This window comes from Cupressus sempervirens, chromosome 2, assembly GCF_028749045.1.
Source record: "Cupressus sempervirens isolate cs-2001-9-10 chromosome 2, ASM2874904v1, whole genome shotgun sequence".
Classification (NCBI taxonomy): Eukaryota; Viridiplantae; Streptophyta; class Pinopsida; order Cupressales; family Cupressaceae; genus Cupressus; species Cupressus sempervirens.
The window spans coordinates 428,663,611-428,686,780 of record NC_143119.1 but is presented as its reverse complement, the minus strand read 5'-3'; the positions used below and the strand labels follow the sequence as shown (position 1 = coordinate 428,686,780).

Sequence of the window (23,170 nt, the reverse complement as noted above, 5' to 3'; positions counted from 1 at the left end):
AAATGTTATTCAGCAATGGTCAAGTAATTACATGAAGTTATTAGTTTGAATTTGAGGCAGTATTTGCAAACCAGACAAGATCCGGACCAACATGATGAGCTAAGGTTTGGAGGGATGGGGTCTTTTCTACCTTTTGACATGCTAGGGACAGGATCCTTGGTATTGTTGCTGTTGAGTCAGATGAGGTCCACGAATTCAGCATAATACAATGTATTTCCTGAGAATCCGCGATTTAATCAACTTTTGGTATCGTGCAATGATTTATTAACCTATATATACTGTCATATATTAAGGGAATATTATCATTTTAAAGAATATCTCAGATGAGACATTGCAAGAGAAGCTCAACACTATGTTGCATGTGCTTGCTTAAGCATTTGACCTGAAGTGGCATGCGCAAAGTGTTAATATTTTGTAGCCTCTATCGGATAAAACTCATTGAAGATATATGTGTGTATGTGTGTGTGTGTTATTATCACTTTCTTAATCATAATAAACAAATGTTGTTAAGTTTCATAACTAATGAGAGTTAAAGAGACATGTCTCTGTGGAGACATGCCTCTTAAATGACATATACATATGCATTGAGAATGTTATTTGGAAAACACGAAAATTACAAACAATGTTAGTACATTTACATTCTCTACGAAACTCAACATGATATCAGAGAAGGCAATTCTGAGGCCTCTTAATAATAAGGATGAGGAGCTCGAAAGGACTTGAACCTTGTCGTCCTAAAGTATCGCCGTTCAAAATTGCATCGCTAGTTGTTGTCTCGCCAAATATTGTACTGAACTCAGTGACTTTCCTCTTCATTTAATATAGCATTCATTATCTTAAGTGGCACAAACGTGGAAAAAATGCATGCACATTCCATTCCATTAGGCCCCTAGAGCTACAACGGAAAAGGAGATGACAAAATTTGTGGCGGCCTACAAGATGGAGTTTGAGATAACAATGCTTGCGAGTTATGTGCATAAAGATGAGGCCTCTAAAATCATTTTTTTTAACTGAAAATAACAGCGGCTTTAAAGCTAAATCCTAAGCCAGTGTCCTCCATAATTGTGAGGTGGAAGATTTAAGAGTGGTGTGGATGCTCTTAAAAGTTTAGACCACCCAAGACACCATGTTTCCATGTTGAATAGCAATTGCAATAATGTAGGCACAATACTCTTGAGAACTTAAAAAAGCACGGGTATGTACTATATCTTCCCTGTTTCCAAAGGCATGATTTGATTGCCAGAGAGGGAGTCCCAAGCCTACAAATAGTAGCACCTACAAACCAAAAACATATATCATATTACTATCATTTGGAACTGGACAATTCAGTGTAAGTGATTGCAGTTATCGAGTTTATACTAGAAGTTAATTGTATATGCTGGTGTTTTTAATAAGCATCATCAAATGATTAATGCCCTTTCTCCAATGTAACATGCTCAAATACGTTGAGTCGTGAAATTTTAGAGTTCCTTGTAATAGTAAGTTGCAGGGGATGAGTAGGCGACAACCAAGATTGACACATCATGCAAACTGCAGATTACGGATCAAAGCCAAAGTACATTAATTAAAAAGACAAGCAGAGTATAAGCAATTAATAAGGACCCACTCCACAAAACAAGGCCTCCAATCATACTTTAGGTCAACACGTTATACGCAGTCGGTTCAAAGGGCCCACCAAGGTACAATAAAGGTTAAGGGGCATGAGCCACATGAACAAAGGAATATCTTACGTAGTAGACAAAACACCGTAATAGGGCCCACGCCAAGTTGGGCAAGTATAAAGCAGATAAGCATCGAGGGTAGAGGGTACCCTCAGTACTTCTTAAGGTCATTGAACCCACACATAAACTTGGGCCCAACTCACAGGTATGATATATTATATGTTTTATTCCAATGGTATAAGAAGGGAATGATACCCCATTTTCAATAGCCAGCATATGGAACACCCCACATGTGGACGTAGGGTCCACTCACCCACTTTATTTTGTGCTATCAACAATATAGGTATGTAAGGAAACTTACACATGAATATAATTAAGCTTTCAAAAGTCTAATACTAACTTATTTGCACGCGCACACACACACACACATATATATAATTGCTTTTGAATTATTTGCATTCATTCTAGATGATATTTAATTGATTGATATATTGTTTGTTAAATATTAAGAGATTGATTATGGGAGTCTGAAAAGTAAAAAATTGAGTATTATATTATCTTATTTCTATTATTGAAAATATAAAATAAAGAGTTAATGTTACAATTATTGTTAGTAATAGACATGAGTTAAATTACCAACATATTAATTAACGTTAACATTCTTATTTATATATGTACTATAAGAGCTATGTGCCTTGATCTTTTCCTCTCAGAATGTCCTTGCAAGAAAAGGAGAACGGATGTCAGATTCGGAGGGAGTCTGACACATCCACTTAATGGACAAATAGAGGATATGTTTCAGTTCATTTTGAAGGTCTAGATCATATCAAAATCAGGAGTTTTGACTTCAAGTAAAGTTTTGACATCATTTTGGTATCATGCATATGACTACATGATTTAAAGGGCCTACCCCCTGTGTGCATCATGATTAAGTGACAACTTCTAAATGATATCACCTATATTTGCATAGGTTATTGAAAGGTGACGATCTTACAATAACTTAATTTTCTATTGTGATGGATACCTTACGATATTTATGCAGATCATAATAGATTATACTTTGTATGGTGGATGTTAATGTGGTAGGAGCATTATGAGAATGCGTGTGCACATAACTTATAAAAAAAAATTTGAGTACACGGTGAATGTTATGCAAATTGATGTTCTGGAGGGCCATTACACAGAGTACTTCGTGAACATCATGCGACTTGAAGTTATGGAAGGTCATTACTCACAATACTTGGTGAACATCTTGCATCTCAACATTCTAGAAGGCCATTACTCAAAGAATATTTGGTGAATATTGACCAATAATCATGATATCAGATGTGATATCAATCTTTATTAGAGTATTTGGTGAATATCATTTGTTGATATTCTAGGAGACCAGTACTCATGATATCAAACCTTATTTGAGTACTTGGTGAATATCATGTGTTGATATTCTGAAAGACCAATACTCGTGATATCAAATGTGATATCAAAATAATACTTAAGAGTATTTGGTGAATATCACGTGTTAGCATTCTAGAAGACCAATACTCTCAATATCAAAATGGTGGATATCTTCTGATCAAAGATATCCTTCAAATTTATCATTCCTAATATTACCAATGGTCTAATATAAGTCATTTGTTTATCCTCCCTAGCTAAGAGGGAGAGTTAATGTTTTGTAGCCTCTATCGGATAAAACTCATTGAAGATATATATATAAAAGTAATTATCACTTTCTTAATCATAACAAACAAATGTTATTCATAACTAATGAGAGTTAAAGAGACATGTCTCTACGGAGACGTGCCTCTTAAATGTCATATACATATGCATTGAGAATGATATTTGGAAAACTCAAAAATTACAAATGGTGTTAGTACATTTACATCCTCTAGGAAACTTAACACAAAGGCTGGCTAGAATACAAGATACTCCAGTGATGGGATTCTTCACCAAGGTCGTTCCAAAAATGTATGATTCTACAATGACCGATTTAATTCATAATAAGCAGACAAAATTTCCCACTCCCAGGAGATTCTAAAGAGGCCAAGATGGCGAGACTATAGCACAAAAGGATCCAATTCTATGGTGGACTATGCACTGGCCTAATTCTCTGACTACTACACTAGCCATCCATTTTTGCACTAAGTTTCTAGTTCTTATATTGCTGAGAAGAGCTAGTCTACTTATATTTTCATCCACTTTGCTAAGGCAAATTTAGCTACCTCTAGGAGAGGAAAAGCTTGCAGTTGTATATGATGCCTTGCATCTTATTGACTTCAACATGTTTACGTACAAGAAGAGCCCAATAGCTGATGGTAGGCAAAGCAAAAGGAGTCAAAACAAGTTGATGATGAAGTAGCACAAACTAGGTTGGTTGGTATTTGCTTCATTAGTTCTTGAACGTGAGGATTCTAGCAATTCAAGTGATGAAGAACTCGCCATGAACATTGGGGACATTAGGCATGAGTGATGATTTGAGGCATTGGACCATTGGCCAATTGCCATGTTGGATGTAATCATTATTTTGAATATAATATAAATATATAGATATTTGACATTTTCGTTGTTCATTCAATGCAATATTATGCATGTTTGAGTATTTAAAGTTATATTACTTGTATAATTTTTATATCTATTTTTTTAAGTAATCAATATATTTGTGTTTGCATCCCCCATCATCCCCAAATCTAAACTCTTGGTTCCCTTGTCCACATTGTCCCCAGTCCCAAGATTCCGAGGAACATAGTCATCTAGTGTTTGTATCTTTGTCTTCATTATCATCCCTCGCTATGGTTAACAAATGGTCAAATCATGTATGAGGGCTTGTTCTTTGACTATCATTTCTTTAATAAAGTTGCAAGCTCAAAATCAAATATCAAACCTATGCTCCATTTTTACTTAAGAACCACAAGGATAAATCCACATGATTCCGAATATAAATTGGGTTTGTGCAAGTGGAAGACATCGTTTTTGTTTGATGAAAGGGACACTTTCCAATGACTGGAGAGGATAAAAAAGTTGACTCTCATTGTCATATGCAAGTTTTTCATCAGCCACTGATTTGAGATGAGTATATGAAGGCCCTCCACAAGATGTATAGCAATAAGGAGGCAAAAATAGTTTAAGAGAAATGACTTCAATTTTCTGATCTTCAAGATTCTACATTTAGCAAACCAAAGGCTCAGATGGATAGAACCACTATTGCAAAAACAAAAACCCATTGGATGGTGGAGATTTCTTGGAAAGGACACAACAAAGTTGACACAACTTTCTATGTACCTACTCTCACAGATTGCTAGAGGAATTGACTTACTCGTGATTTCGTCCACTCAATAAAGAGCAACAGCTTACCTTTAAATGGGGAAACAAGTTAGCTGTAGTTGATGTTGACTTAAAAACTCAGGATCAAAAAACTACTGAGCATTGATAGATTCCAACGGGGACCTTTATTGGGTATAAAATCACTACTTATGATGCCTCAAGTAATTTTATTGTTCTTGTACGTTGAATATGGTGATAAGTGTTGATTGGTGTCCCTGAGACCCTTTGTTGATCTCTTGTTGGACATTAATAGATTTATCTTATCATTCAACAACATTCTTGGGATTTGTATGGCAAGAAGTTAAAAAAGTAATCCCCATGAGAAGAATTAAAGTTTGTGGGGAGCATATCGAGTTGGATCTATTAGGAGATTTATTTTTTGATACTTTGAAATTTTTGGGAGATTACTGGGATGATGTCAAATAAAAGTTGTGGAATATATTGAGTTTCCTTATTCCTTTTGATTTGGGGGTATCGACTACAGGAGTAAATTGAAGGTTTTCTACTCTCCTTTTATCAACTCTTGTCTGCAAGTCCTATGGGGGTAGTGACAAGTAGCACGGTATGGACTGGAAGATTGGTACTCTGACTACTTACATTCTTTCCATCTCAAATCTACTTATATTCAGCCAAGACTTCAAAGGGTTTTGGATGACTGTGTTGATAGTTGTGATGATTCTTTTCCTTTTGTGGAATACAGCCTTCAGTATTTATCTTCTACCTTATGTTATATTGGGGTTGCTTGCTCTAGATCAAATATTAAAGGATTCTTCCTCTCTTACTGGTATGGATTCTGGCAACTGTGATTTGGAAAGTAGGGTATGGTTGTATGAGGCAAACTCTATCCAAGTGTCCATGCTCATATATGTAGTGTTCCGATGTCCTTTGACCTCCCAGTAACAAGAGCATATGGTTGGGGAGTGAGTGAATTCAATTTACACGTGCCACAGGAAGGCCTTGGCTGGCCGTACAGTGAGTATGAAGGGGTGTACGGTGACAATGTAGGTATCTTAGGAGATGGCCGTATAGTGGGCGAAATGGAGGGCCGTACGGTGAATATGCTAGCCATACGGTGGTATAAAGGTAGTGATGCATGACAAATGATGTTGCAGATGGTGTACGGTATGCAGGGTGGCCGTACAACTGGACTAGAAGGTTGTACGGTGTGTATACAAGTCGTACGTTTGAGCTAGAAGGCTGTACAATGAGCAAAAACTCAAGCCGTACAAGGTCGTACAATGTAGTGTGCAAGAGTACAGTGGGTGCAAGGAAGGTACAGGGGATATGGAAGGTGAGAATGAGGCCATATGGCCAGGGAATGAACAGCACAGGAATGACAAGAGGCCACTCGGTGAGGTATCTGAACCTAATACGGAAGACAACCTTGTTCATTCACAAATACCATAGATTTACATGAAATCTAGACACTATTAAAGGCTTGAGTGCAAACAATTCTTTTTATGTATATAGATATGCCGAAAGATGGTGCTCCGATTTGCCAGATCCGATCGAAGTAATTACATGCAACGGAATAGAGTGAGGGTTGAATCCCACCAAAACCGCACGAGCCAAATAGGGAAGATCTTTCACTTCCGAAATGGCGAACAATTCCACAACTCCAACAGGAATTTGCAGTACAGAGAAATATATTCCCAAAGCACACCTAAGACTTCCTACAAGCCGTGCTTAAATACCCGTCAAGAAACCATTCCAACGGTGTACAAAGATAGCCGACGGCAACACAAACTTCGAATGCAAAAATAAAAACGGGTCTGAGATAAATTAAATCAATCGGCCCCTTACAAAGTTTAATTTATTTTATAATGGGGACATTACAATATAAAACTCCAAAATGGAGTAGAATTTTTAAAATTCTCATATTCTATTTGGCAAGAGTTTTTCAACTTAATATTGATGTAAATCCCAGCTTAATTGAGGAACTCTAGATACTTGTGAAACATGTAAGTAATATGTAATCATCCATCACAACTTCCCATTTTTCTTGGAGAATATTTGTAATTTTGTAGCAACACAAACCGGCAACCAATGGAAGCTGCACCCACACTGGGACCATTTTAGAACGCTCTCCTTTGAGTTTGAAAGCTGGGAACAAGCATTTCACAACTAATCCTGATTTCTTTATGACCAAGAAGCTCAGTGGAAGACTTTTTTTCTTTCTTGGAGGAGCAAATAAAAAATGAAAATCAGTTTGTCAACTAATGTCTGCCCACTGAGTCTGCTAGTTCCCAGTAATTCTGTACCCCCAAGTTCCCAGTGTGTGTCCAGGAAGACCCCCATTAATCCATAGATCAGGGTTTTCTTCTTGAAAATAAACAAATCAATTACATTTCATCCATGGAAACATCTATCTTGGGTGAAGTTTTCCATCCTAAAAAGGAGGCCATATTATTTCTTCCAGGGGAAAGGACTTGTGGGTTTACTTTACATGCTGCTAACGAATTGCCTTGAGTCCACCACGCAATCTGATTTGTCTCAGTAGATAAGCAGATATGGGTCATGACCTCCCCATAGGTGCCAGTTTTAGTTCCAATCAGCCTTTGAGAGGTCCAGGCACAGTCTTGCTCTTAAGGGTTAAATCCGATGCTTAGTGTCAATATCAAGAAGAACAGAATGTTTGTAGGGGAAAGCATAGAACTTCTTAACCCTTGAAATATGGGGGACCCTTAAATACAAGAAAAACAATACATAAAATATAATTCAGGCAAAATGAGCATGACTAATCACAAGCAAGTGCATTATGCATCAAATTACACACACTAAAGATCAGAATCACTGTTCTAATGTGTTATATTAGCATAGGAAGCCTTATGGGCGACCATAATATTTTCCTTTTTCCATTTTTCCCTTCTGGAGACAAGATTCCGGGATGGCTAGAGGGATGGTCCTACTTATAACTACATGAAAGCTCACCTTAACAAATGTTTACTAAGCTCAGCACTGCAAGTAATGACAAATGGCACCATAACTAGTTCTACAAATCACTTCAAGGGAATACTTAGTCGAACAAAAACAAAATGACAGAAGACTCAATAATACAAGTAATATAGATTGGGAATTCAAAATAAGAGATAGGTATGTTAGCTTCATTGGGATAATTGTTTCCTAAAACCAAGGACTAAGAAATCACTCTGCAGCCTGTTGCAGTGCAGTCACAGCATTCCAGAATATGCTGGTTCACACATGAAATAATAAAACATAGAAGGAAATTGCATTTTTATGGATATACTCCAAAATTTGCAATTAATAAAGCAACTAACATGTAGCAAATAAATTCAATAGACAGCTCACAGTGTTGTTCATACAGTGCATCCCCTCTATAAATGCCTGCTTTGTAATTTATTTATTTTCACCTTCCACCTAGCCTCCCATAAATTCAAAGCCTTTGAAGAATATCAATCTTCCAACTTAGGACTGGTTGCAGCATGCTCAATGAATTCCTAGAACTGATACAGCTAGACTGGAAGATGCATATGCATGTCCTTCAGTATTAAAATTTAAATGGCTTCAAGCACTGCTACACAAATCTTACTAAAACAAGAGCTTGTTCAAGGTTTTCTATGATAAGCATCACTAGCAATTACAATTATAGATTTCAATTCATCAGCATAGGTGGATTGGCAAATTTAAGTTTCACTTCTTGTGCTAGGTCATAAAATATAAACCTAAGAGTTCTTAAACAATGTCTCTTGCTTGGCAGTAACCTAAAAACAACCTTTCTTCTAATGGTATAGGTGCTTTTGTCCTCAATTAACAATACAAATAGTTAGTGCTATAGAATAAATATTAAATATAAAACAAATATGCACAAATATGCTTAGCATCCCAAAGGAGCCATGTCCCTCATATTGCCGAATGTAAATAACAAGAGACGATTACTTACTTTAACAATGATTGGAGCACGTAGAACAAGAACACGATGAACATCAGCATCAACAGCCTCTCCAGCACCAGGTTGAAGACTGGATGTTTCTGTCAAAACCTGCCCACAAAAAGAGACTAGTTTTTGTTCGGCAATTTCTTGTAGTTTCAGCTCCTCTTCTTTCATGTCATAATTTGAAATAGTTTTTGATAATTCTTCTTCCCCGTCTACATTGAGCTGTGTAGTAGCCTTATGTAATACTTCCAAATAAATGCGAGTTCCTTCAATTTCTTGACGCAGGATATTAACAGGAAGTCTGTTCAAAAGCATACATATACATGGTAAATCCTGTGTCATAAGTAGTGAAACCACAGTAAAATGTTATCAATTAGGGAAACAGTCCTTGCCTGTCAGATGGAATCTGATGCATACGTATCCGAAGGTTTGCATATGAATTGTAAGAAGCTGCGAAATCCATAACTGACAACAATATGTCCATTATTAATGTCTTGTGAGAAGGCCATAATCGGTTCCAATGATTTTTCTGCAAAAATATACAACACCAAGAATTATTTACTTCTTAACAGTGAATTGAGGAACCAATCACATTAGCACTGACATCAGATATTTTAAACAGGTCAGAATGGGAGACACAGTCTATTTTGGAACATGACTTTGTGAAAGGATATACCAAAACGCTAGGAGAATACAACTTGCATCATTCACAGCACATCTTTAATATATGATAAGAGAATCATCATCAAAAAAGTTATTTGAAGATGAAATAAAGTGAAATCTCACTAGCATATGACAAGATAGTACTATGTTACTATATCATCCATAAAAACCCCCAGATCCAAGTCCAGGTTCCAGGTCTTGGAGCAGATCCCAAATGAAGCCACCCATGTCCAGATTCAATAAGGTCCACCAATGCAGGGCATATCTAAGCAAATCTTGGTCCATTTTCCAGGACCCAGACAGAACTGAGCAAACCTGCCTGAAAACAATGCTATTTATTTAGTTTTCTCATTTTGACCTAGCAATTGACTTAAAAACATGACCACTAACCCTAAAAGTTTCATCTAGACTCTAAACCATAGTTTGCAAACTCTCTAAGTACTCTCCGAGTTGCCAAGTACACTATTTTTTTCCTGGACAAGTTCTTTTCCCAAGTTCAACTCGTGTTTTTAAGGGCACAAGAAAACATGGGTATATATGTCAACATAGGTAAAATGCTGGTTGAAATGCAGTTTTCACATGTTTTGGCTATAAAACCATGCATTTTCTCTTTCAAGGTGTCAGTTTTAATAATTTAATTTAATACATTTTGTAATTGAATTTGACAAAAAAAAATATGTTTCTGCAAGATATTTTAAATATTAGTACTTTCTAAGTTGCCAAGTATTGGCTGAGTTTTTGTTGAGTATTTACCCAGTTGAAATTTTTTGGCATGCAGAGTACTCTCCAAGTCCAAGTCTGCGAACTATTTTTTTACCTTTCTACTTACAGATTCATTTACCTTATTTTGAATCCAAGTCAAACCAAATGCATTTGCTGAACTTTCATTGTTGCTTATAATTACACAAATAGACCAATTATCCATTTAAGCTTCCAAAATGGTTGGATTGTTAACATTAAAAAAAAAATTTCTTTCTTCAGAAGCTCGTTCCTTATTTTGTTTTCATTTTTCTTATTTTATTTTCAATATTCTACCTTAAGGGTTTCAAATGAGATAGGATACATACTACTTTGTTTTTGTTTGTTCAAAATGTGTTCTTTTACAAACTTGTTGCCTTATGATTACTATGTTAACTAGTTCTAGCTCAAATTACGTTCACCACTACGGAAGTATGTTGACATGATACACGAAGTTCCAAGTGGTGCAAGATATGTTTGGGTTTGCAATGGGTGACGTGAAGTATACAAGCTCATTTGGCTGGATGAAAGCCCATATGATACCTGAAATAGGCATTGAAACTTGTCTATGGCAATATCTAAAATAGTGGAATATGTAAGAGAGTAAAAGCAAGCAAATGAAGCAATTTCTTACAGTATAGTTATCCCTTGAGCAAGCAAAAGATCCTGGGCAATTACGCTCCTCCCTTCTCATACATTCTTGAAGTTGTGGCAGAAAGCCATACGACTTTTGGCCATGCATCAAGAAAAACTCACTCAAGATAGAAAAACAAAGGCGTTTCAAAATGAGACTGTGAGATACTGTCAATCCCACATTGCAAAATGCATTCATGTGAATAATTTTTTCAATGTTGTCTGCTCACCATTTTAACAAGGAATGATGAGTAAAATTAATTAGGTTCCAAAATAGTACAAGGGCCCAAGTTATGAGAAGCTACATAGCACTTGTACGAAAAGGAGATGAAACTTGTGAAAGATTCATAACAAAAAGTCCATCCTTTTTTATGAAGTGGAAGATGCTACAACTTGACTCTTGAATATACAATTGCAACAATGTCTCTTTAAGGGAATATGTTTTTGAAAGTCGTGAATTAACAAGGCAAGATGGATGCACAAATTTTTACTAACATGCTTATAAGGGCCATAAGGAAATGAATCCTAATAATGTTGTTTACGTTATAATATACACCACAAAAAATTGTCAAGCAGCTAGAACTTTGGTTGAAGCGTGCTATTTCACACAAATTTTGGATGCCTTCTGCTATCCACTTGCTCAATCTTATAATACAAAAGATGGTCAGTGAAATCATGCAAATAGTTTTTTTTCAATGCTGTTTGCTCGCCATTTTAGCAGAAATTGGTGACTAAAATTAATTAGGTTGCAAACAGGTACAAGGGCCCAAGTTACAAGAAGCTACATAGCACTTGTAAGAAAAGGAGATGAAACTTGTAAAAGATTCATAACAAAAAGTCCATCCTTTTTTATGTGGGGGATGCTACAAGTTGGCTCTTGATTAATATAATTGCAACAATGTCTCTTTAAGGGGATATGTTTTTGAAAGTCATGAATTAACAAGGGAAGAAGGATGCACAATTTATTACTAACATGCTTATAAGGGATGTAAGGAAATGAATCCTAATAATGTTGTTTAAGTTATAATATACAACACAACAAACTGTAAAGCAGCTAGAACATTGATTGAAGCGCGCATATTCTAGAGTTTATTCAATTATGTAATTTATTGTTTTAGATTTTAAGTAATGTTTTCTTCTTTAATTTTTTTTTAAAAAAATTTAGAATAAGTTGTTAAGACTGGGCATATGATTCTAGGAGACACTTGGTAGTTGGTAGTATCATGTTCAATATCTATTTAGTTACACCAATCCCATCTTGACTATATGATTTCTTATTTTCCTAGATGAAGTGTATTCAAAAGAGGTACACGATGGCATAACCTCAATGTTAAGAAAGATGAAGACTGTTAAAATTGACAAAGAGCAAGATCCTTAATAAATTAGACTATTAAAATTGACAGAGTGAGATCCTAAATATTTTTTCTTCAAACAAGTTAACAATTCTGTAAAGATTCTGAAAATTCTTTGAATCAGACTTTTATTTCCTTCTTTGATTGCTGAGAATGATCTTCTACATTCTGAATATAATGAAGTTTACACTTATAATTCTGATCTGAGAATTATATATCTGCAAATAGATCAGTGTAATTTATTGGTGAGAAAATAACCTTAATGGTGTAATATATGGTGAACACCGAACTTCTCTTATGCTGATATAATAAGCAATAATTAACCTTGTGACTGAGAGTATCTTTTGAACTTTGATTGCAGGGTATTGGTGCTTAGAAGAGCAGACTTAATTGTTTCTGTGTGTTCTCTAACTGCACCAATAACCCTCCTATATATCCATACTAAAGGGTATGTCCCTCAAAGGGACATATCCCTTCCTAAACTAGCACTAACTAAACTCCCCTTAAGTCGGTGATCAGGGAAAAACAAATATAATAACACTCAAATATGTATTAGTTAATTAAGCATTATAATGTTGCTTCATGAGAAGTCGCCGGCTCCTATAGAAAGAGTTATATCTAATATAATGCCAGTTTAGAGATATATATATATATATACTAAGAAGAGGAAGTATGGTCTGTACTATCAGACCTCTAGGTTATATGGTTAATATTCTTAACAAATTCTTTTGCGAAACGGAAAAAAATACCAACCAGCAACACTTTTTTGGCTTTGCATTGACTCCAAATACTGCAATTTTAATATCCTAAGTTACCGGTTCGGATCCAAGTGTGTGTGTGTCCATATATATATAATAAAAGAAATATAAGGAATTAAATCATTTGATACTATGATACTTCATCATTGATTAATGCCAAATGCTGAATATAAACATTAATGTCGTTTAAGGGTTTCGTCAAAAAAATCTATATAAAAAAGGCACTTTAAAATGACATTTTTGAAGTTAAAATGCCACTAGCTGGTTGGATGCACCCGAATGGTGTCTCAGTGCTGCTCCACAACCTGTGGATGCAGACTCGGGACGCATCCACAAACTACAGATACACATCTTGTAATGTCCCCAAGTAAGTTCAATTAATTTATGCATCAATGGACCTATGTTCAATAGACTTGAATTGAATTATATTACCTTAATTCATGCTATAAAGATAACAATTGTGTGTGAACTAATAATAAACTATATGTGAATTGAGAAGTTCATGTTATACTTGTTATTGTTCCAGGCTATCAGAATGTTGAGATGTAATAGGTTTCTTAGACACCAAACTCAAAGGTTTCCCTCAAGGTTTTACAAGGTCCAAGCCCTTAAGCCCTTCTTGGAACTTGTCCACAAGGGGTTGGGATGTTGATCCCTGCCCTATCTTGGGAATGACCGATTGGTTGGGTTTACGCAAGCCCCAAATGCATCTTCACTCTTCTTCTTAGACGTAGAAATAATAACTAGTCCTGAGCATGTATATTTAACTAATGGTAATGCTCTGATTTTACTTCTCATTAAACTTATTATTATGCATAAAAAGAATAGACAACATAGTACATACCAGTCAACGAGATGTACGAGTTTTTCTTTATAATCTGAATATCTTCCTTGCTTGCCCAACGATGTTTACCTGACAGCATAAGAAATATGATTATATTTTATATATAGTTTGCAGACAATGTATAGATTCTTTATTTTCTTTCCTTATATTTCTCTCCGTTTTGTGGTGCCTTCCCCTTTCCTCCTCCCTAACACTTCATATCTTATTTAAGTGAAGGTTCTGTCTTTGCTATGGCACATTTGTGTCTGTCCAAACCGACATCATAGAAAAGGCATGATAAAGATTTAGTTTTTTAAACAAGCAATGTGACTCCTTGATAATTATCCTCAGTTTAACCAAACGAGGATACTGTTGATGTGGATGTTTATCGTGCATTTGTCTGGAGCGATGGCCACGAGATTATGAGTCATCAATGCTCTCGTAGCTTATCAGCAATACTCATCTATTACCGCACAACTTATATTTGTCAGATTAATGCTTGCTGGAAATTATTAGTCAGTCTTCAGACTGTTGTCATTAGATTAATGTTAACAATGTATTATTATAACTTAACATAAACGTAGTTTATCATTAATTATTCTTATTTAATATTATCAATATAAATTCAACTTATGTTTAGATTAATATGAATCATTGATACTATTGATTACTACTTAAATCAATATTTGTAATTAATTTTTTAATTTATTAAATACTTATTATATAAGGGATATTACAGTTTGCCCCTCCTAAACTTGCTTGTCCTCTAGCAATTTAAGGTTTGGGTGTTTGAAAAATTTTGCTCCTTCCCAAAGTGTTGTCTTCTTCTGGTAGGCCTTTCCACTTGATCAAATATTTCAGAATGGCTTTAATTCTCAATTTTTGATCCCTCATGTTGAGAACCCATTCTGGTTCTAGGATGAGTTTACCTTTATCATTGAATGGAGGTAACTCTTTGAATTCAGTAATTTTTTGTCCAAGGACTTTCATTAGTCGACATATGTGGAAGACATTATGGATCCTACTGTTCTCAAGCAATTCCAGTTCATAGGCTCCCCCCCACCTCAACTTTCTTTACAACTTGTATGGCCTATAGAACTGTGGTTTTAGGTTCTTTGCTCCACTGATTTTGATAGATCCTTGTTTATAAGGCAGTAACCTCAAGAAAACCCAATCCCCAATTTCAAATGCTCAATCAGTCTAGTTTGGCACCGCATAAATATTTTGTTGGTTTTGTGCATGATGGAGTTTATCTTTTTTAACTCTCATGATATCCATATTTTGTTGTACAAAATCTTTAACTCCTGGTACCTTGCTTTCTGTAAGAATCAGCCTTTTGAAAGAAGTGGCTTCATAACTCTATAATGCTTGAACAAACTCATTCCAATGGATAAATGATGTGTGAGTACTCACCAAGGTGTAGACATTTCACACATGCATTTTGTTGTCATGTAGCATAATTCCTTGAATATCCTTCTATTCACTTATTAACAATTTGAATCTATCCATCGGTTTGCGGATGATAACTAATACTCAATGTTTATTCAATGTTTTCCAAATGGAGGAGTTCTTGCTAAAACATGCTTAGAAATCTGCATCTTTGTCACTCACAATGTTCCTAGGTAGCCCATGTAGTTTGAACACTTCTTTGAAGAAAAGTTCTACAACTTGAGATGCTCTATATTCAGTAGATATGGCCATGAAGTGTGCATATTTGGTCAATCAATCCACTACCACATATTTACAATCTTTCCCTTACACTTTGGGTAGACCTACAATAAAATCCATGGAAATAATTTCCCATTTTTAATTGGGTAATGGAAGTGGTTGAACCAAGCTTGCATGATGTGTTTGTTCTTCTTTATTCCTTTGGCGTGGCATACATTCTTGAACATGCTTAAGTATATCCCTTTTGAGTCTTTTCCAAGAGTACTTTTCCCTTGTTTGTATGTTTTGTAATACCTTGATGACTTGATAGAGGGTTGTCATGCAATTCTTTAATGATTGTTGTTTCATTTTCAATCCCGGACTAAGATATATTATGCCCTTGTATAAGATGATTCCTACTACTTTATAATCTTCTCATTGTATTTCCTTCCATGATATCATTGGTTTGAGAATCTTTAGTGTATTTTGCAATGTTGGAGGGCTTCCAATATATTGCGATGTTGGTTATGGCACACAAGAAAGGTCTTCTAGAAAGTGCATCTGATACGACAGTGTTTTTCCCCTTTACATATACTATGTCAAAGTTGTAAGCCTTTAGCTTGCTTACCCATTTCTGTTGACAACCATTTAGATCCTTTTGCTTTAGGAAAAACTGTAGACTATTGTGATTTGTTTTAACCATGAATTTTCCAAAAACCAAGTATTGCCTAAATTTTACCAAGGCATGCATGATCTCTAGCGTCTCCTTATCATAGATAGAATAAGTTTTTTCGATGGGATGGATCTTCCTTCTTTTGAAAGCTATTGGGTGTTTATTCAACATGAGGATTGCATTGGTAGCCTTCTCCATGTGCATTGCATTGTAGCTCAAATGGTAGGGAGAAATTGGGAACGACTAGTACAGAACATTAACTCATGATCTTTTTGAGATTTTTCAAAAGCTTGTTGGGCTTGTTCATTCCATCCAAAAACTCCCTTCTTGGTCAAATTTGTAATGGTCTTGCTAGTTTTGAGAATCCTTTCACAAACTTCTTGTAGTAGTTGCAGAGTCCCATGAAGCCTCTTAATTGAGTCAAGGTTCTAGGTTTAGACCATTCCTTAATAGTCTTGATCTTTTCCTCATCAACGCTTACTCCTTGTTCACTAATCTTGTGGCCTAAGTATAGGATTTCTTTCAATCCAAATTTGCATTTTGAAGCTCTAGCATAAACTGACTCTTTCTCAAGAATTTCCTATACCTCATGAATATGCTTATGGTGATCCTCCAAAGTTTTACTATATATGAGATTATCATCAAAGAATATCAATAAAAGAATTATGAATTGCTTCATGAAAGTATGATTCATGCAAGACTAAAATGTAGCGGGGGCATTGGTTAACCCAAAGAGTAGTTACTAGAAACTTGAAGTGTCCATAGTGGCATTTGAATGTTGTTTTTGGAATGTCCTCTCTCATCCTTATTAGGTGATATCTAGGTCACAGGTCAATTTTCGAAAAATACTTGGCTCCATGGAATTCATAATAAGTTCATCCACTTTAGGGATAATGTATCAATTCTTGATCATTTTCGTATTCAAAGCTCTGTAGTCAATGCACATTCTCATTGTTTTGTCCTTTTTGAATAGTACAACTAATGATGCAAACGAGTTGGAACTTGGCTAAATGTGACCCATCTCTAATAATTCATTTATAGTTTTTCTATCTCCTATTTGATTTTTTGTTGATCCCGGTAGGGAGTGGTAATCACTGGTGGTGTTCCTTTTAATAATTCTATAATGTGCTCAAATCCTCGTTCAAGATTTAGTCTCAGAGGGATGTTATCAAAAACTATCTTATGCTTTCTTAGGATAGGTTCTATATCAATGTGTATGGCCTTCCCTTGAGGGGTAGATTTGTCACGGATCATGCATTATGTTGTTCTATATTGATGTGAATAGCCTTCCCTTCAGGGGTGGATTTGTCAAGGATCATGCATTGTGTTGCCCAAACCCCTTGATCTTTTCTATAAAAAAAATTACATTGTTTTGCAAGAGACTACCTTTGGAGACCTGTTGGGTAGCCCTTTTATCGTCACTTCCTCCCCTTTATGTTCAAAACGAATTGTTAGGTTTGGTAGATCAAATAAGAAGCACCCCAACGAGTACATCCAAGGGGTGCCCAATATTATGTCAGAATCTAATGCTACCACATGAAAGTTTTCTTTAATAGGATGTGTTCCTACAAACATTTCTAATTGTGGCACCTTTTTTGTGCACTTAGCTAAAGCCTTTGTTGTTGATGTTGTTGATAACCCTTTGAATTCTTCAGTCTTTAGTTTCCTTTTTCCCATCAATGACTCACTTATAAAGCTATGCAAACTCTATTTTCCACTAAGGTGATAACTTTTTGTCCTTAAAGGGTACCTTTCATACAGAAGGGGAAAGGTTTGGACTTTCGAGAAGTGATAGTGGCTATGGTCACCTGTCTCCATCGTCATACTCCTCATACTTAGTTTTCTTTTTGGATTTTTTCCTCTTCTTCATCCCTAAAAGTTGCTTCAATTTGGTGGACTTGGATTTTACATTTGTGGCTAGGTTCCCATCTTTTCTTGGATCTATGACATGGATTTGTCTTTGACGAGGTTGCCCTTACGCTGGTGGTCACTTTTTTGGAAGGTTTTAAGATGATCATTTGACCCTTTTTGTTTAGGGATGAAGTTTCCACATTTAGGGTTGTTTCTATTGCATCATCCAAGGTATTTTGTTTGAAGGCATCCAGCAATCCTTTTATCGATTCTTTTAACCCTTCTATGAATAGGTAGGCTGGTTTTTCTTCATCTAACGATGTAAATCCTATATTCTTTGAAACCTTCAGAATTATTTGTTTCCTAACCCTACTTTTTTTTGTCTTAACTAACTAAAATCTCTTTGGGGATGTTTACGATCAAATTGCTTAATCAATTTTCTCCATAGGAGGTTATGTTTTCATATCCTTGGGTACGGACACCATGGTGCTACCAACTGTGAACTGTCTTCGAAGTGTAGGATGACAAACTGAATTGTATTTTCTTCTATCATGGGATTGAGTTTCAAGACCATTTTTAATTTCTGCAACCATCCATGTGTTGTGATTTTGCCAAAACCTTCAAAATTTGGTATAGTGACCTTGCTTACTTTGTGTTTCAAATCCTTATAAGGTTGTTCTCTCTCTCTTCTAGGAGCTTCTAATCTTTTTGCTTCACAGTAATCTCAAAATCAAAATGTCTAAAACATGTCCAAAAGTCTTGAGAGTCCAACATCAAAATATTAAAATATCTTAATATTTATGATTTAATAAATAAAATTTAAACATTTAATCACAAAAATTTTTGTCAAATATTTTATCACAAAATTAAGTATCAAGGCCACAAATTCAAACCTTATAAGCCACCCACAATTTCAATTTGGCAAAAAAAATAGTATGCCAAAAAGCAATTGAATATTTTGGAGATAGTTTTTTTTTTTTTTTTTTTTAATTTTAGGGACAGATTAAGGCTGTTTCGGTAGTCCCTTGTGCGTTCCAAGGACGGATCGGCATCCCCAAATATTAGGGGACGGAAAGGAGTCCCCTAGGGATGGGAAATGTGTTTCCAGGTAATGTAAACAAAAAATTATTTGAATAGGGAATGGTATGGGAGGATGAACAATATTGTGGATGAAAAATTTAGAATACAGCTATTTCTCAACATTCTACAAAGATATGCCATAGAGTTGTACAATCAGCAAAATACTTAAAACAATAGGAAGTAAATCAGGATTCAAAAATGATGAGCACCATATCGCTCAAAATATATTCTCAACTCTTTTGGTTTAAATAAATGGACATATGTTTTGTATGAAAAGATATATTGATTTATTGTTTAGATTATATTGATACTGAATTAGCATATTGTGTTTGTAAATTTTATGGTAGTAATGTTTTTTTGGCTGAAGATATGCACAGCTGTATTTTTATTATTTATGATTTTTATATTTTTTTTGTATGAATATACTCATTAGCTATACCCAATTCAACAACTTGATTGACAAAGAATTGACGCTGTTAAGGACATAAATAAATATCCCAATATATCAAATGCACTATGCACTGTATAAATGTGGATGCCTAACTCTTGTTAATCCAGTACAATATGAAGTATGAACAGAAATTCAAATAGATGCAGATGTAAAACAAATTATGGCATTTATGCAGGTGTTCCTACTCTGAAATGTATTACAAAGTAACTAGTAAAATACTTGCTTATCATTAACAGAGACTGAGAGGTCTCCTTAGGAAACAATCGTAAAGAATAGAAATATTATATTCTAGCTAAAAAAAGCTAAAGAAAGCTAATAGATAACTACGACTAACAAAATATTAGAAAAATTATAATCTTTACAATAGATTGCAAACAGAAAACCATTACCTAACAATAGACACTTATCTATTATCGTAATACACTCCCTTAATGGTTAATCTATCCACAACACCAAGTTGTCTTTTGAATTTGACAAACTTAACAAGACCAAGAGGCTTGGAGAGAATGTCTACACTCTGATCTGTGGTAAGAACATACTACAAGTCTATTGTCCCATCTTCAACAAGTTGTCGTATGTAGTGACAGTGAACATCCACATGCTTAGTTCGTTCAAGGAAGATTGGATTTCGTGCTAACTTGATAATGCCTTTGTTATCAACAAACAAATTCGTCGGTCCTACTGGTGACATTTGCATATCCTCAAGCATCCAACAAAGCCAATCAACTACACAACCTGCCTTGACTATCCCCTCTATAGAGGAGAGAGAAATTGCCTACTGCTTCTTACTAGTGCATGTGATGACACTAGATCCCAAACTGAACACATATCCAGAAGTTGACTTTTTATCATCAACAAAGCCTACCCAATCTAAATCTGTGAGCCCACTAAGTTTAGAATTAGAACTTCGAGAGTAAAGAAGTCCATAATATGAAGTGCCCTTCACATAACGAAACGCACACATTGCTGCCATCCAACGATCAGCCTTGGGAGCTATCATAAAGTGTGAGATGTAACTGACTACGAAGCTAATATTAACAAAGTCGTCGATCCTTTTAGTGACATGTGCACATCCCCAAGCATCCAACAAAGCCAAACAGCTTCACAACTTGCCTTGACTATCCCCTCTATAGAGGAGAGAGAAATTGCCTACTGCTTCTTACTGGTCCATGTGACGACACCAGATCCCAAACTAAACACATATCCAGAAGTTGACTTTTTATCGTCAACAAAGCCTGCCCAATGCCCAATCTAAATCTGTGAACCCACTAAGTTTAGAATTAGAACTTCGAGAGTAAAGAAGTCCATAATTTGAAGTGCCCTTCACATAACGAAACACATACATTGTTGCCATCCAACGATCAGCCTTGGGAGCTTTCATAAAGTGTAAGATGTAACTGACTACGAAGCTAATATTAGGCCTAGTAGCAGAGAGGTAGATGAGGTTGTTTACTAGTTACCTGTATGTAGTATCATCAATGGGAGGAGAATCAGACTTGGCCTTCTCCATGGGTGTAGATGCAGGCTTGCAATCTTGCATATGGAATTTGTCTAGCAGAGCCCTAACATATTTGGACTAAGAGATGAATATACTAGAAGACTATTGCCAAACCTCAACACCTAGGCAATAATGCATTAGCCCAAGAACAATCATATCAAAAGATTGGCATAAATTCTATTTGATTCCTTGAATCAAAGATTTCGAACTGCCAATGATGATCAAATCATCCACATAATTAACCAGAATGATGATCTCACTGTCAGTAGTCTTGATGTACAAATTTGAGTCCAAAGAACTCCTCTTGAAGCCTTGATTATTGAGGTACTCATTAATTTTTATGTACCATGCCCTAGGGGCCTACTTCAAGCGATATGGAGCTTTCACCAATCTGAGAACTTGATGGTCTTTACCAACAACATTAAAACCAGGACGTTGCATCATGTAGACCTCTTTGTGGAGATCACCATTCAGGAAAGCACTCTTGACATCCATCTGATGGACCTTCCAGCCAAACTGTGCTACCATGGCTAGGACCAATCTAATTGTGCTCATCTTTGCAGTAGGAGCAAAGGTCTCCTCATATTCAATGCCCTGACGCTGAGACCCTTCGCAACTAACGAGCTTTGTACTTATCCAAAGTACCATCAGATTTGTATTTGATTTGTAAACTCATTTGCAGCCAATGGGTTTCTTCCTTGGTGGAAGATCACAAAGGACCCAGGTGTTATTCTTCAACACGCTCTAATGTTCAAAAGTCATTGCCTATTCTCACTCTAGAATTCCTTTAGCCTCAAAATACGTTTGAGGTTCAAACACACTGTGAATGTTGGCCATAAGAGCAACCTTAACAAACTCTGTAGGTTTGATCTTTTTTCAAGCAGTTCTCCCATCAATGAGCTCATCATCACGAGGATCAGCAAGTGTCTTAGACCACCACTTAGGCCAAAGAGGAGAACGACCAACATGAACGACCAACATTACTATTAGGAGATGCTTGGTGATCAGGTTCTTCATCAAAAGAATCTGGATCAAACTCAGGTGAAGCATCTACAAATTGAGGTGATCCTGCAGGAGAAGCTGGAGGTTTCTATATAGGGATCACTAGTATAACTGGAGCTGCAGAAGATACTAGAGCCCTCCCATTAGGTGGACCTAATAGAAACCTAACTCCCGAATTGTGAAAACCTTCATAGACTGGTCCGCTGGATTAGGAACAAGAGAAACAAGCATGAATAGTCCTCGTTGCTCATCAAAGACTACATCACGACTATACAAGAGACGAAATGTCTCAATGTAGATCAAGCAATAGGCTTTATGAAGACTACTGTATCCAGCAAGCATCAGTTTTTTACTCTTGGCATCCAACTTGGTGCATGAGGCATCAAGGATCCAAACAAAAGCAAGGGAGCCTAAAACCTTCAAGTGACTGATTTTGGGCTAGCGACCTGACTAGGCCTCTTCCAGAGTCTTTCCTTATACTGTCGTTATGGGTGACCAGTTCAAAAGATAAAATGTAGTGTTGACAACTTCTACCCAGAACTTCTTTGGAACATGTATGTGTTCGAGCATGGATCAAGCCATCTCGGTAATTATTGTGTTCCAACGTTCAACTACATTGTTCTGTTGTGGTGTGTGGGGTGTGGTTAACGAGCGTTTGATGCCATGAGTATCCAAGAAGCTAGAGAATTCATTAGAACAAGATTCCCCCCCCATTGTCTGACCTAATAGTAATAATAGATTTCCCAGACTCTTTTTCAACTAAAGGTTTAAACTTCTGAAATTCAAGAAATGTGTCGGATTTCCTTTTAAGAAAATACACCCACATTTTTCTACTGAAATCATCAACAAACAACAGAAAATAATTGGACCCAAGAACAGGAGTGGCCATAGGGTCGTAGATATCGGCATGAACAAGCTGAAGTACTTCAGAAGCTCACCATGAATCACCACTAGTAAATGGTGTGCAATGTTGCTTCCCAACCTGGTATGCATCACAAACTCCAAGCTACTAAGTCTGAATCTCTGGCAAACCGAAGACAAGCTCTTCCCAAGCAAGCTGAGAGAGATAATGCACATTTAAGTGCCCATACCATTGATGCCAAAGCGTGCTAATAGAAGACCGCTGA

General features: G+C 36.0%; 1 protein-coding gene across 1 annotated transcript in view; it reads right to left on the bottom strand.

Moving 5' to 3' along the window:
• ATMIN7 (HOPM interactor 7) overlaps positions 1 to 23,170 on the bottom strand; it is a 114,348-nt gene that overhangs the window by 5,581 nt on the left and 85,597 nt on the right. The window contains exons 32-33 of the mRNA XM_089814033.1: positions 9,267 to 9,403; positions 8,881 to 9,175 (exon numbers count right to left, since the gene is read on the bottom strand). Of these exons, the coding sequence (XP_089670159.1) occupies positions 8,881 to 9,175; positions 9,267 to 9,403 (432 nt within the window). The remainder of the gene's footprint in view (positions 1 to 8,880; positions 9,176 to 9,266; positions 9,404 to 23,170) is intronic.